This window comes from Lithobates pipiens, unplaced genomic scaffold, assembly GCF_037356315.1.
Source record: "Lithobates pipiens isolate NorthernLeopardFrog02 unplaced genomic scaffold, aLitPip1_a1.2 Scaffold_8, whole genome shotgun sequence".
In the NCBI taxonomy this organism is placed as follows: domain Eukaryota; kingdom Metazoa; phylum Chordata; class Amphibia; order Anura; family Ranidae; genus Lithobates; species Lithobates pipiens.
Window position 1 is genome coordinate 269,613,361 of NW_027507903.1, and position 13,602 is coordinate 269,626,962.

The following is a 13,602-nucleotide window of genomic DNA, read 5'->3' on the forward strand; positions in this document are numbered from 1 at the left end:
TTTGCATTTCTGAACATATGAGAACCAAGAGTACCATTTTTTATTATAAAATTGTATAGAGTTGTATAATAAGTGAAAGATTTTTTTCCATCTGGTTAATGGAACTAATTCTTATTTTTAATAGATTTTTTGGTATTGAGGGAGATTTCCAGTGATAGGCTATGAGCCAATGAATTGCTACACATATGGTGTGAACCAGTCTCATATGAGGTATAGACAGTCCTTTGATTTTAGTGAATAACAGACAGTTATGAAGTATGAGATTTATTTGAGAACCTAATATCGATGTTGCAAAATTACTTAATTGATTCCATATTTGTGAGACTTTATCACATTCCCAGGATATGTGGGAGAATGAATCAAGTAAGTTACAACCTCTAAAGCACATTTGGGGTACCGTAAAGGAAAATTGTGTATAGTTTAGTAGGTGTATAGTTCCATCTAGTAAATAGTTTGGTGGCCGTCTCTCTAATTGTAATGAATCTGGTGCATTTGCAAAGATTTTCAATACGGGAATCACATTCTTCTGTAGAGAGGGATGTATTACATTCGGACTCCCATTTCTGCAAGGCTGGTAATTTCTTCACTGTATGTTTACCATGTGATGATATATATTTGAGATTAGACCTTGTCCTCTAGGAGATATCTGACAGATTTTTTTGTAAAATGAAGGAGGGTCTGTATTTGAGGTTTGGAAGTGTGAGTTAAAAAACTGCCTTATCTGTAGAAATTGACCGTGTTCATTCTTGGGGATTTGGTATTTCCTTTGTATAGAGGAGAAAAAAGTTAGAATTTTCTATAAACTTACTAAGATTGGTTAAATTATTATTAATCCACCATGAGAAATCTGTGGATCTTTAATGGGAATTTAGGATCACCTATAAAGGAGGCTTGTGGGGGGGGGTAAGGACTTAGAATTTTTTGTTTTAAAGTTTCCACATTTGGTATGATTGTTGTACCATCTGATTTCTTGTTGCTATGGTATGCAGTAGAATATTTTTAATACAGAGAAGACCTGATAATGATAAGGGGAGGATTGAATCACTCTCAAACCTGACCCATGGAATTTTTGGTTTTGGTACATGCCATTTGTGACCAACGGCCAGATAATACAACCATAGATCTGGTAATCCCAAACCCCCCCTGTTTGTTGTTTATATAATACTAATTTGGAGAAACGAGGGTGAGAGTCTGCCCATAAAAATGTCTTAATTATCTATTGAAATTTTGTTATTACTGATTTACTAATTCTAATAGGGTGTGCTCTGTATAGATACAATCATTTGGGTAGTATAGACATTTTTATGGCGGTAATCCTACCCAAAAAGAAAATGTGATAGGACTTCCATAGTTTGATCAAACCTGTTTTTTCCATTAACGGGAGGTAATTCTTGGCAAATAAGTTCTTAATGTCCGGAATTAGATGAATACCCAGATATGAGAGAGATTCAGTTGACCATATGCAAGGGAAAGAGTTACGGAGTGAATTAAATTGTTCAGGGGATATATTAATTGGCATTCCTGTGGATTTAGAAATATTCGCTGTTAATCCTGAAATTTGAGCGAAAGACTGTAAGGTTTGCAGGTTAGGTAATGCAATATTAGGTTGTGTGAGAAATAGTAGCATGTCATCTGCATACATGCTTAATTTGTAATTACCATTACCTACAACATGGCCTTTGATATCGGGGTGCGTTAGTATAACTATGGATAGTGCAAATAAGAGAGGGCATAGGGGACAGCCCTGTCTTGTCCCTCTACCCAATTTAAAAATTCAGAGTTGCAACCTGGTATTCTTATTCTTTTGAAAGAGTTATTGTATAAAGCATGACGGGCTTGTAAGAATTCCCCTTGAAAGCCATATCTGCATAGTATAAAATCAAGATATTTCCAGGAGATACTGTCAAAAGCTTTATTAATGTGCAAATTTAAAAACAGTACAGCTCATGATTTGAGTTTTGTGTCCTGAATAACATTCGTCTAGCGTCTGCCCAGGATAAATCCTAATTGATATGGGAAAATCAGTGAGGGAATTATTGCAGAAAGTCTGTTTGATAGAAGTCTACTGAAAATTTTGACATAATTTATTACTGAAATCGGTCTGTAATTTTGGGGTAAGGTATGGTCTTTTCTTGGTTTAGGGATCAATGACATTTTTGCAAGGAGCATGTCTTCTGGGAGAGGATCACCTTTCAAAATAGTATTATATAATGAAGTTCATTTTGGGATCAGGATATGAGCAAATTAGGGAGGGAAAGCCATCCTGGCCAGGGGCTGATTTTTTTTTTGAGTGATTTTATAATTTATCTAAGTTCCTCATATGAACAATGGGAATTTAATTCATCAAGTTATGTTCATTGTCGGAATAAGGATTTTTTCTAGCCACGGTTGAGCTGAGGAAGGGATAGGAACATTAGGGGCTGATAGAAGATCTGAATAACAATTTTTGGAAAATGGATATTATTTCTTGTGGGTGGGTGACTAATTGATTAGAGTTATTCTTTCGTTTATATACATGTGCTGGGCTAATTGATTGATTAGGTTTTCGAGCAAACATGATTGAATAAGAGTTTCTAGAAAGGAGAAACTTCACTTTAGACCAGCAAAGCAATGTTTTGCCTTAAAAGAAAGCAGAGAATCTAATTCTGTGCATTTTTGGGAAATTGTGTTGAAGATTAAGGGGTAATGTGTATTGGCATAGGTTTTATAAATTGTTTGTAAATCTTTGGTTGGGGAGAGGATTTTTTCCCATTTTCTCTCTATTTTTATTTGCAGCTATTTTGATAAGACAGCCTCGGAGTACAGCTTTATGGGCTAGCCATAGAGTTGTGGGTGAAATTTTCGTGGGTAGAGTTTAATGAAAAATATTCTTCTATAGCTGAGGCTAATTCTTGTTGTTGGAGAGTATCTGTTAATAAGGATTCGTTGAGTCTCCAAGAATAAGGAGCTGAGAAAAGGCCTATAAATTGGGTGTTTAAAATGGAAATATGGTGGTTAGACCATGAGCAAGGAAATATTGAGGCATCTCTTGTATTGGCCAGTATGATTGTTGTACGGAACATATAGCCGAGACATGAGTAAGAGTTGTGAGGGTGTGAATAAAAAGTGTATTCGCATGCACCAATATTCAGTGCTCTCCATGAGTGTATGAACTGTAAAGAATTCAAGTTTGTAAATGTCGTTTTAGAAAAAGATTTAGAATATATATTTTGTTTGCTGTGATCCAGGTTTGGTTGAGCAACAATATTAAAGTCTCCGTCCAATATTATATGTGGTGAATGATATTTTTTTGCAGGGTATCAAAAAATTGGGTGAAGAATGTTGATTTAGCATCACTAGGAACATATACATTTGCAATTGTAATTTCTCTACCTGATAAATAACCAATATTGATATAATGTATACCTGCTGAAAATTTGCTTCTGAACTGTATCTAAATCGCACCTGAACCCCTGAACAGCTGTTTTGGAAATTTGCAGTGAAAACAGAGGGAAATTCTCACCAGACAAGTGTGAGCCTAGCCTTACAGGAGACTTCCAGAGGGTGTGACATGGCACTATAATATTCTGAATTTATGCAGCAATTAGGGAGATCAACAGAGGTACACTTCAATGAAGACCATATTATTTCAAGTTTTATATACACTACCTAGCTATTCTGGATAATATCATAATTTGCATTTCTGAAAGAATAGCAATGTAACTAAAGTAAGCTCTTCTGCACTTGTCTTTTCTTTTCTGTTACCCAGTTTCAGTTTTTTTTTTTGTTTTTTTTGGCAAAGCTTAGTTGAACAAGCTAAAGTTAGAAGCTGATTGGCTACCATGCACAGATGCACCAGATTGTGCACTCTCTAGCTTTAGTAAATCAACCCCAAAGTGTACAATGAGTGATGCCCTTAACTAAGAAAGGTCCTCCTCCCCTCTTATAGGCCAAAGAATAAAATGCCCATGAAGACTCCTGGGATATATGACATAATTTTGGCCTTGGCAATAAACCAGGAAGCAACTGAAGAAATGTAAAACAAAAAGTTTCAAGCAAATAAATATAACATAACTTCTATCTATTTACTAATGCAAGCAGAATAAGGATTAAAATTGTTAATTTTGATTGAGTTTAGTTCTGCTTTACGTAAGTTGTGCATAACTGTATTAAAATAAAACAAACCTTGGATTTCAGCTTCCATTGTCCTCACATATGGTCATTGTTACACAGGTAATAACCAAACAAGCAAAGTTGTGAATTGAAACTTTGAAAATTAGTTTTCTCCCCAAGGTTGAAAATTTACACTAGGGGTGCCCAACCTTTTGAAGAGTGAGGGCCACTTAAGTGACTTGGAAACCAGACGCGGGACACAATGAGCGAAGTGGGCTGATGACAGGTCCGTGACAACTCTGCATATGCAGAGAGGTCATGGACACAGCCCACTCTACTCTATAGGCCCTCTGATCCAATTTGCCCAGATGGAAGAGTACAGACCCCCTTCTGTTTTTTTTAGCAGATTGAATTAGAGGTAAGCGGGTGTTAACGGACACAAGTCCGTTTACATCTGCCGCTCCATAGAGGTGAATGAAGGGTCAATTGGGTCTGCCTGAAAAATGGACAGGTGGACCCTATCTGACTAAAGTCTTTCCACTAGACTTCTATTATATTCTGCAGTTGACGTGCACGTTCTGAAAGCACACCAAATCCGCAGGTAATAACAGAAGTCTATGGCTCAATGCAGGTAATCACAGTGCACCTGCGGGTCTGTTTAACCACTTCCCGACCGCCGCACGACGATGTACGTCGACAGAATGGCACGGGCAGGCATAAGGGCTTACATGTACGTCCTTGCCTTCCCGCCGGTCGGGGGCCCGATCGGGCCCCCGCCCGGTGCCTGCGGCGGTCGGTATTCGTTCGGGAGCGATCCCGGATGAGGGGACGGCCATTCATTCATGGCCACCCCCTCGCGATCGCTCCCGACGAATAGAAATCCTTCGTCACATCACTTCCTCTCCTGTAATGTAAACACAGGAGAGGAAGTGATGTAATCTCTCCTCCGTGTCGGTATTTTTCGTTCCGACACCGAGGAGAGAGGATCGGTGAGTTGCACCAACACGATACTACACAGTAGAACATGCCAGGCACACTCACACCCCCCCGATCACCCCCCCAATTACCCCTGCCCCCCAGTCACAGTGACACCAATGTCATTTTTTTTTTTTTTTGCATTGGTGTCATTTGTGACTGTAATAACTGTTAGGGCAGTTAGGGTTAGCCCCCTTTAGTTCTAATGTACCCCCCTAACCCCCCCAATAAAGGTTTAACCCCGTGATCACCCCCCGTCGCCAGTGTCACTAAGGCTGGGTTCACATTGCAGCGGTTTATGAGAACGAATGTGATTCGCACCGCACTGCAGTGCAAATCACATCCGATCTCTGTGCGATTCGAGTTCAGCCATACAGATAGTATGGCTGAATTCGCATCGCACCCGCCGCAAATTCGCACGGGACCCTTTTTTTGGCCTGCAGCAGAATCGGATCGCATGGGTGTTCACACCATGCGATCCGAGTTTGCAGATCGCACTGCGATATGCGAACTGATCTGGGGGTGTCATTAACATTTCACTGACACTCCCAGCAGTTCGCATAGGGCAGTGTGAACTGCCACCGGGAGGCATGCGATGCGGGAGCCCGCCGCGGATTCGTGGCGTTCCCGCATCGCTCCAGTGTGAACCCAGCCTAATAAGCGATCGTTTTTCTGATCGCTGTATTAGTGTCACAGGTGACGCTAGTTAGGCAGGTAGGTATTTAGGTTCGCCGCAGCTTTTTATAGCGCCAGGGACCCCCATATACTACCGCATAAAGCCCCCTGATTGCCCCCTAGTTAACCCTTTCACCAGTGATCACCATATAACTGTTACAGGTGACGCTGGTTGGTTAGTTATTTTTTTATAGTTTCAGGGCACCCGCCATTTATTACCTAATAAAGGTTTAACCCCCTGATCACCCGGCGGGTGTCATTTGTGACTGTAATAACTGTGCTTGGTTTTCGGGGCCCCGTACGCGGCTAGGCTCCCAAAAAGTCCCACATATGTGGTATCCCCGTACTCAGGAGAAGCAGCAGAATTTATTTTGGGGTGTCATTTCACATATGCCCATGGCATGCGTGAGCAATATATCATTTAGTGACAACTTTGTGTAAAAAAAAAAAAAAAATTTTTTTTTTGTCATTATTCAATCGCTTGAGGCAAAAAAATAAAATATTCAATGGGCTCAACATGCCACTTATCAATTAGTGACAACTTTGTGAAAAAAAAAAAAGTTTGTAATTTTCCCGCAACTTGTGGCAAAATATAAAATATTCCATGGACTCAACATGCCTCTCAGCAAATAGCTTGGGGTGTCTACTTTCTAAAATGGGGTCATTTGTGGGGGTTTTGTGCCATCTTGGCATTTTATGGCCTTCAAAACTGTAATAGGTAGTGAGGAGTGAAGTCAAATATTTACGCCCTTAGAAAACCTGAAGGCGGTTCTTGGTTTTCGGGGCCCCGTACGCGGCTAGGCTCCCAAAAAGTCCCACATATGTGGTATCCCCGTACTCAGGAGAAGCAGCAGAATTTATTTTGGGGTGTCATTTCACATATGCCCATAGCATGTGTGAGCAATATATCATTTAGTGACAACTTTGTGAAAAAAAAAAAAAAATTAAAGTTTGTAATTTTCCCGCAACTTGTGGCAAAATATAAAATATTCCATGGACTCAAAATGCCTCTCAGCAAATAGCTTGGGGTGTCTACTTTCTAAAATGGGGTCATTTGTGGGGGTTTTGTGCCATCTTGGCATTTTATTGCCTTCAAAACTGTAATAGGTAGTGAGAAGTGACATCAAAAATTTACGCCCTTAGAAAGCCTGAAGGCGGTGCTTGGTTTTCGGGGCCCCGTAAGCGGCTAGGCTCCCAAAAAGTCCCACATATGTGGTATCCCCGTACTCAGGAGAAGCAGCAGAATTTATTTTGGGGTGTCATTTCACATATGCCCATAGCATGTGTGAGCAATATATCATTTAGTGACAACTTTGTGTAAAAAAATAAAATAAATTTTTTTTTTGTCATTATTCAATCGCTTGAGGCAAAAAAATAAAATATTCAATGGGCTCAACATGCCACTTATCAATTTCCTTAGGGGGTCTACTTTCCAAAATGGGGTCATTTGGGGGGGTTTTGTACTGCCCTGCCATTTTAGCACCTCAAGAAATGAGATAGGCAGTCGTAAACTAAAAGCTGCGTAAATTCCAGAAAACGTACCTTAGTTTGTAGATGTGACAACTTTTGCGTAAACCAATAAATATACAATTATTGACTTTTTTTTTACCAAAGACATGTGGCTGAATACATTTTGGCCTAAATGTATGACTAAAATTGAGTTTATTGGATTTTTCTAATAACAAAAAGTAGAAAATATCATTTTTTTTCAAAATTTGCGGTCTTTTTACGTTTATATCGCAAAAAATAAAAATCGCAGAGGCAATCAAATACCATCAAAAGAAAGCTCTATTTGTGGGAAGAAAAGGACGCAAATTTTGTTTGGGTACAACATTGCATGACCGCGCAATTACCAGTTAAAGCAGCGCAGTGCCAAATTGTAAAAAGACCTCTGGTCATTTACCAGCAAAATGGTCCGGTCTGAAAGTGGTTAAAAGCAGCCCAGTGACCACTGCAGAAGAGATATGCCCATGTATACACTGTGATTTTAGAATATAAACTGACCTTTGAGAATAATCTTCCATTCAGGAATCTCCCTTGCTAAAGGTATTGCAGGCTGTTGCTGTCCCAGACCGAGTGCAATTGGTATCACTTCACCTTTGACAGGAGCCAATGCTATACATGAAGCATTGGCTTATGTGGTTCTGCTTTCTCCACAGCAATGCTTTGTTTAGTGCCAGCTCCATTCAAAACATTGATGCTCTGAGAAAGCAGATCTGGGCTTGCCTACTCTCCATCCCAGAACAGGGGGGCGCAGGCCACGTCAGAGGCCCAGCAGGCCAGCAGTTGGGCACACCTGATTTACACTCTGTGACAAGGCAAGTAGGTAAGTAATTACCAGGCAACTGAAAGCAAAAACACAGTTATTTAGAGAATTCATGAGGAGCCTGTTAGTTTACCCATCTTTTAAGTGTGCTCTCTACTCACACACGTTTACACACGTTTACACATGTTTACAAGCTCCAAGCATTTTTTCTGCCAAAACGCTCCAGCCAGAAGGAAAGGCATCTAGGAGAGATGAGTAAATGCCCTGTGCGAATGAGACCCAAAAACAACCTGATGGAATTACATGTATTGGCCTTGAACACTATGGCACTAGGGACATATAAGAGTATGGCCAAGCAAAACAGAACCTTGTCAGGTCTATTCAGCTATTTGCCATTATAAGTTTAGGTTATTAAGCATATCTAATATAATAGATGGTTATCCTATGTGATTTAGTTGCCATATGCTATAATTACACCCTAGTCAGCTGTTAACACTTGCACATAGAAACGTGAAAAAAATCTGTTTTTAAATAGTAACATGTATAATCTTACCGCTCTCTGCCGTGTTAAATAGAAAGGAATCACTGTATGATCCAATTCCTGCACTGTTTTGAGCAGCCACCTGGAACAAATCATGAATAAAAGTGGGCATTAAGTCTCTTTAAACCCAGCTGTTCCCAATTTACATAGAACATGAAACAAAATGAACTGGCAAATAATAAAATAGCTTTCATATGAGAAATAAATGCCTTCAATTTCTCTCCCTGTCAACATGTAATACTTTAAATCATTTCTGTAACAGCCACACCAAATATATTTTTTTCTAGTAAAACTTTGGCCAAGATATGGTAAAACATTATTTACATATTCTTAACAAACACTAAATCAGCTCTTAAAAAAAACCCATAAAGTGGTTGTAAAGTCAAAAGGTTTTTCATCTTAACCATCTCCCACCTGCGCTATAGCCAAATGACGACTACAGAGCGGACCTTAATTGCCAGGAGGCCGTCAATAGACGTCCTCCCGAGCGTGCACTGTCTGCGCGTCCCTGTGGGAGCCTGCACGGCATACTCTGTGATCACCAAGTCTATGAAACTTGGCTGATCAGAGTAAGGGGCCGATCCTGGCCCCTTACCATGTGATCAGCTGTCATTTAATGACAGCTGATCACCTGATGTAAACAGAAGATCGGCAACCTTTTTGCTGTTAGCGTGAGGGGAAAAAAATCTGATCACCGCCTTCTGTCAGAGGGACATTGGTCCCTCACACAGAGAGCTGGTGCTGCCTTATCTGTGCCCATCAGGGCCATCTGCCAGTTCCCACCAGTGCCACCTACCAGTGCCCACCAGTGCCACCTACCAGTGCTCACAGTGCCACCTATAAATGCCCACCAGTGCTGCCAATCAATGCCCACCAGTGCCTCATCATCAGTGCCACTGATCAGTGCTGCCTATTAGTGTCACCTGCCAGTGCCTATCAGTGGCACCTATCAGTTCCACTTATTACTGCCACCTATTAGTGCCCTTCAGTGCCACCTATCAGTGCCCTTCAGTGCCGCCCTCAGTACCATTTCATTTCATTTGGGTACAGTGTTGCATGTCCGCGCAATTGTCATTCAAAGTGTGACAGTGCTGAAAGCTGAAAATTGGCTTGGGCAGGAAGGGGGTTTAAGTGCTCAGTAGGCAAGTGGTTAATACATTCTATGCATTCTATGATTATTAAGATAAAAGACCTTCTGTGCGCAGGAGCCACCCCAGCACCCCCTAATACTTACCTGAGCCCCCTCTCTCTCCAGCAATGTCCACGAGTTCCTCAGCCATCCTGGACTCTTCTTCTGATTGGCTGAGACACAGCAGCAGCGCCATTGGCTCTCGCTGCTGTCAAAGTCAGTTAGCCAATCAGGGGGAGAGGGGCTGGGGCCGAACCGGGGCTCCATGTCTGAATGGACACGGGGAGCTGTGACTCGGCTTGGGTGCCCCCATAGCAAGCTGCTTGCTGTGGGGGCACTCAACAGGAGGGAGGGGTCAGGAGCGCCAAAGATGGACCTGAGAAGAGGAGGATCCAGGCTGCTCTGTGCAAAGCCACTGCAACAGAGCAGGTAAGTATAACATGTTTGTTATTTTTAGAGAAAAAAAACAAGACTTTACAATCACTCTAACTGACCTCTACAGCTGCAGGTGTTCCGTCGGAATCGGTGACCAGTCAAATTAGGTAACGTTAGTGACGTTCCGTCATCTGCGCATGCGTTCTACCGATACCAGGTTTGCTCACCTGAAAGAACACCGGCAGTCAGAAGAAGCGGCAGTGGACATCTTACTACATCCAGCTACGTCTTGAATTTCAGAGTAATTTTGGCAATAAAGTGAGTAAATATAAATATATATAGTATATTAACATCTGTGATTCTGTTTGGATGTTACATTTTGAAAGAAGCTGGACACCAGCAGTAGGAAGGTGGCGGAAAACATGTTGGTACACTCCGCACTGCTCAGCGCTAAACCTTTAGGCTTTCAAAATTAATTTCAGATGTCAATATACTATATTTATTTATATACGCTCACTTTATTGCTAAAATTACTATGAAATTCAAGATGTAGCTTGGTGTACTAAGATGTCCGCTGCCTTTTTTTGACTGCAGGCGTTCTGTCAGATGAGCAAACCTGGTAGTGGTAGACCCATGCGCAGCTGACAGAACGTCACCTCCGTTACCTAATCTGACGGGTCGCCGATTCTGAGGGAACATAGGCACTGTGCTTTGGAGTAATTCATGTTCAAGAGAGAATACTTTCAGTTTCACGTTAGCAATTTAGCTCACTTTCTCATACCCCCCAGCATTGAGATTGCAGTCTTCCAACCTTCTAGTATCTCATGTAAACACAGAACAGGTGCACAAGATAAGAGGAGTGCTAAAACCGGACCTTAACAATTCCTCTGCTTCACTTATGAAATATAATATGAATTGCACTATAGTGCCTGTAGCTATAGAGATCAGTAAGAGATTGTTTTAACCCCCTTAGAATTAAGTTTTCCTCAGAAATACATGCAAAAAAAGATGCATTGTGTGTTAAAATGCCCATTTAAGACCTAAAAATTACTTAAAATCACAAAACATATCTTCTGTTAGCAAAGAACCTGCAGAAAATAAACACGGTGGTTGGAAGGTAAAATGATATATTCTCTTCACATTGTATTTCAATTACTTCTAGCCTTCCCTCTTTTAATCTGAACAATTTCAAGGTTTGTAAAAATACTTTGTGAAGATCCCCACACAGATACTTTTTCAATTCACGTAGAATTCAAGCAAAACCTAACTATTCTTTTACAAATGCTCCAGCCCCCCTCCTAACATCTATTCTGACTAACTTGTGTAAGAAAGATCTGTATACCTACCTATTTTCAGGCTTCTCTGGTCTGGGCATGTTATTTCCCCTGTGTCAGCCAGCGCTAAACCCTGGCTGGTAGAGGCAGAGATAACGCAACAACAGCTGGTAATGCCTAGAAGCAGTGATACTGTACCACCTATTGGCTCCTATGGACCATACGTTGCCAGCTCTCCCTCCTCTCCCCTGCAGTTACTGCTGCCTGACTGGGGGGATACATATCATGTGACCAGGCCAGAGAAGCCTTAAAATAAGTAAGTATATAGATCTTTCTTACGCAGGTGTAGTGTGCTATCCTATCCCTGAAGGAGTTGCTTGGTAATTTGGGTTCTGTATTCTACTCCTCAACTACAAGAACAAGCTCAGCCCCTCTGGCACACCTGGTTGAATTAAAGTCGCTGCAAGCACTTATGAGAACACAAGTATAGATATCTTTAACTTGGCTTTGAGTTAGTATCAGGAAAAAGACACCATGTTGTTTATTAGTAAATTAACTCAATATGTTGTTATGGATTAGAATGAATTGTGGTTTGAGCATAAATAAGCATACAGAAGGCAGGTTCAGACACAGTCTGCTAGACAGCATAATAACTATGCCACAGTAACTTAGACTAGATTTCTGTACCAGTAGACTGAGATTAACTCATAAATCAGCAAAGTCGGCGATGAACAGCGAATATAAGCATTAACTGCCAGGCGACATCTGATGTGACGAAACCCTTAGGGAAGAGCTGACGTTTATGATGTCATTACGCACCTTGATACCAGGAAGTAGACTGCCTAAGCCCCAGGACCGGCAGAAGTTATATGATAAGAGATTATATAGTTTTAACCTTGTGAGTATTTAGTACATTGCAATAAATTTTCCTTTGTGATTCCTTTGGTTCTTCTCTCTTTATATGGCAGAGGTTTGGAAGTTGGAAGAGGATGTTTTGCCGATGGAGTGGTTCATACTATCCTATGTGGGACCTTACAGACACAAATGCGCTTTTGGCTCTTTTCATTCAGAGATTTATTCAATATTGTTATCGCACTCTGTGGATGAAGATTCTCACCCTTTTGTTACTTTACCACTTTTGAGACTTCTCTAATTTTATACTGTATTTTATGGACTCACTCTTATGATTTACTTCTTGTGTTGATTACATTCTTGAATTAGCTCAGCACTTTTATTTAAATCTGTTTGTGTCAATTAGTATTAATTAATGTGATAGTAGTTTCACTCTTCCTCTTAGCACTATTTATTTTCTGTTTGTTGTCTAAATCTTCAACCTGGATTAAGCGTTGGAGCCCAGATGTACCATTGGTACACATGAGAACAGTCCAAATCAAACCTGCAGGTAGGAATAAGGCTATTAGGTGGTTGTATGATTAGTTCACTCTTTGCTCTGCACCAAAGTCTGTCGGCACCCCCAAACTCAGCCCTCTGGATCCCGGTCTGGCCACCGGTATGCAGCAGTGATGGAGCACCCTGGACAGCAATGTGTACTTTCCAGTCTCGTTCACGGCAAGAGGAAGTTGAGTCCTGTACACCCCAGGAAAATGCAGCTATTTACCATCCTCTCAGCAATCTGTTCTCTGAAGAATGTAATTCAAAAACTTTTGATCAGCACAGCATAATTTCCACTCCAGATTACAGGTCCCACAGTGCATTTCTGCCTGATTCAGTCTATTGAACTCATCTTACTGAAACAGCTGTTAACCAGCTCAGCATCACAGGGAGCAGCTGCAGCCAGTTTTTCTCTGACTCTCATTCTTAGCCAAGCACCTGGCTACACAGGTTGGTCAAAATAGGTGTTAGGAAGGAGGAAGGAGCATTTTTAAGAGTGATTGGTTTTGCCTGTAATTGTACTCAGTGGGATGGAATACCCCATCCACATTGAATGTATGGACGGGGGAATTGGCTTTTCTTCCTGTTCAACCCACCGGTTGAACAAAAGAAATGAATCATGTATGGCCTACCACTAAATTTACTATAATATTCTGTGCCCTTGTTTATGTTTAAATCTTTAATCTTTAATGTTGAATAAATTATTTGTGCAATTTATAGTATCATGTATTGTCTACCACTAAATTTACTATAATATTCTGTGCCCTTGTTTATGTTTAAATCTTTAATCTTTAATGTTGAATAAATTATTTGTGCAATTTATGGTGGCGGCACTGGTCTTCAAGCTTATAGAGCCTTTGCACTGTTTTCACCACAGTGTACA

At 40.8% G+C, this 13,602-nt stretch overlaps 1 protein-coding gene across 4 annotated transcripts in view; it reads right to left on the minus strand.

Annotated features, from left to right (window-relative positions):
* Nucleotides 1-13,602, minus strand: part of PTPRQ (protein tyrosine phosphatase receptor type Q) — a 429,454-nt gene that overhangs the window by 314,893 nt on the left and 100,959 nt on the right. For all 4 annotated transcript variants that reach the window (XM_077471954.1, XM_077471952.1, XM_077471951.1 and 1 more), the window contains exon 13: nt 8,562-8,631. In XM_077471954.1, the coding sequence (XP_077328080.1) occupies nt 8,562-8,631 (70 nt within the window). The remainder of the gene's footprint in view (nt 1-8,561; nt 8,632-13,602) is intronic.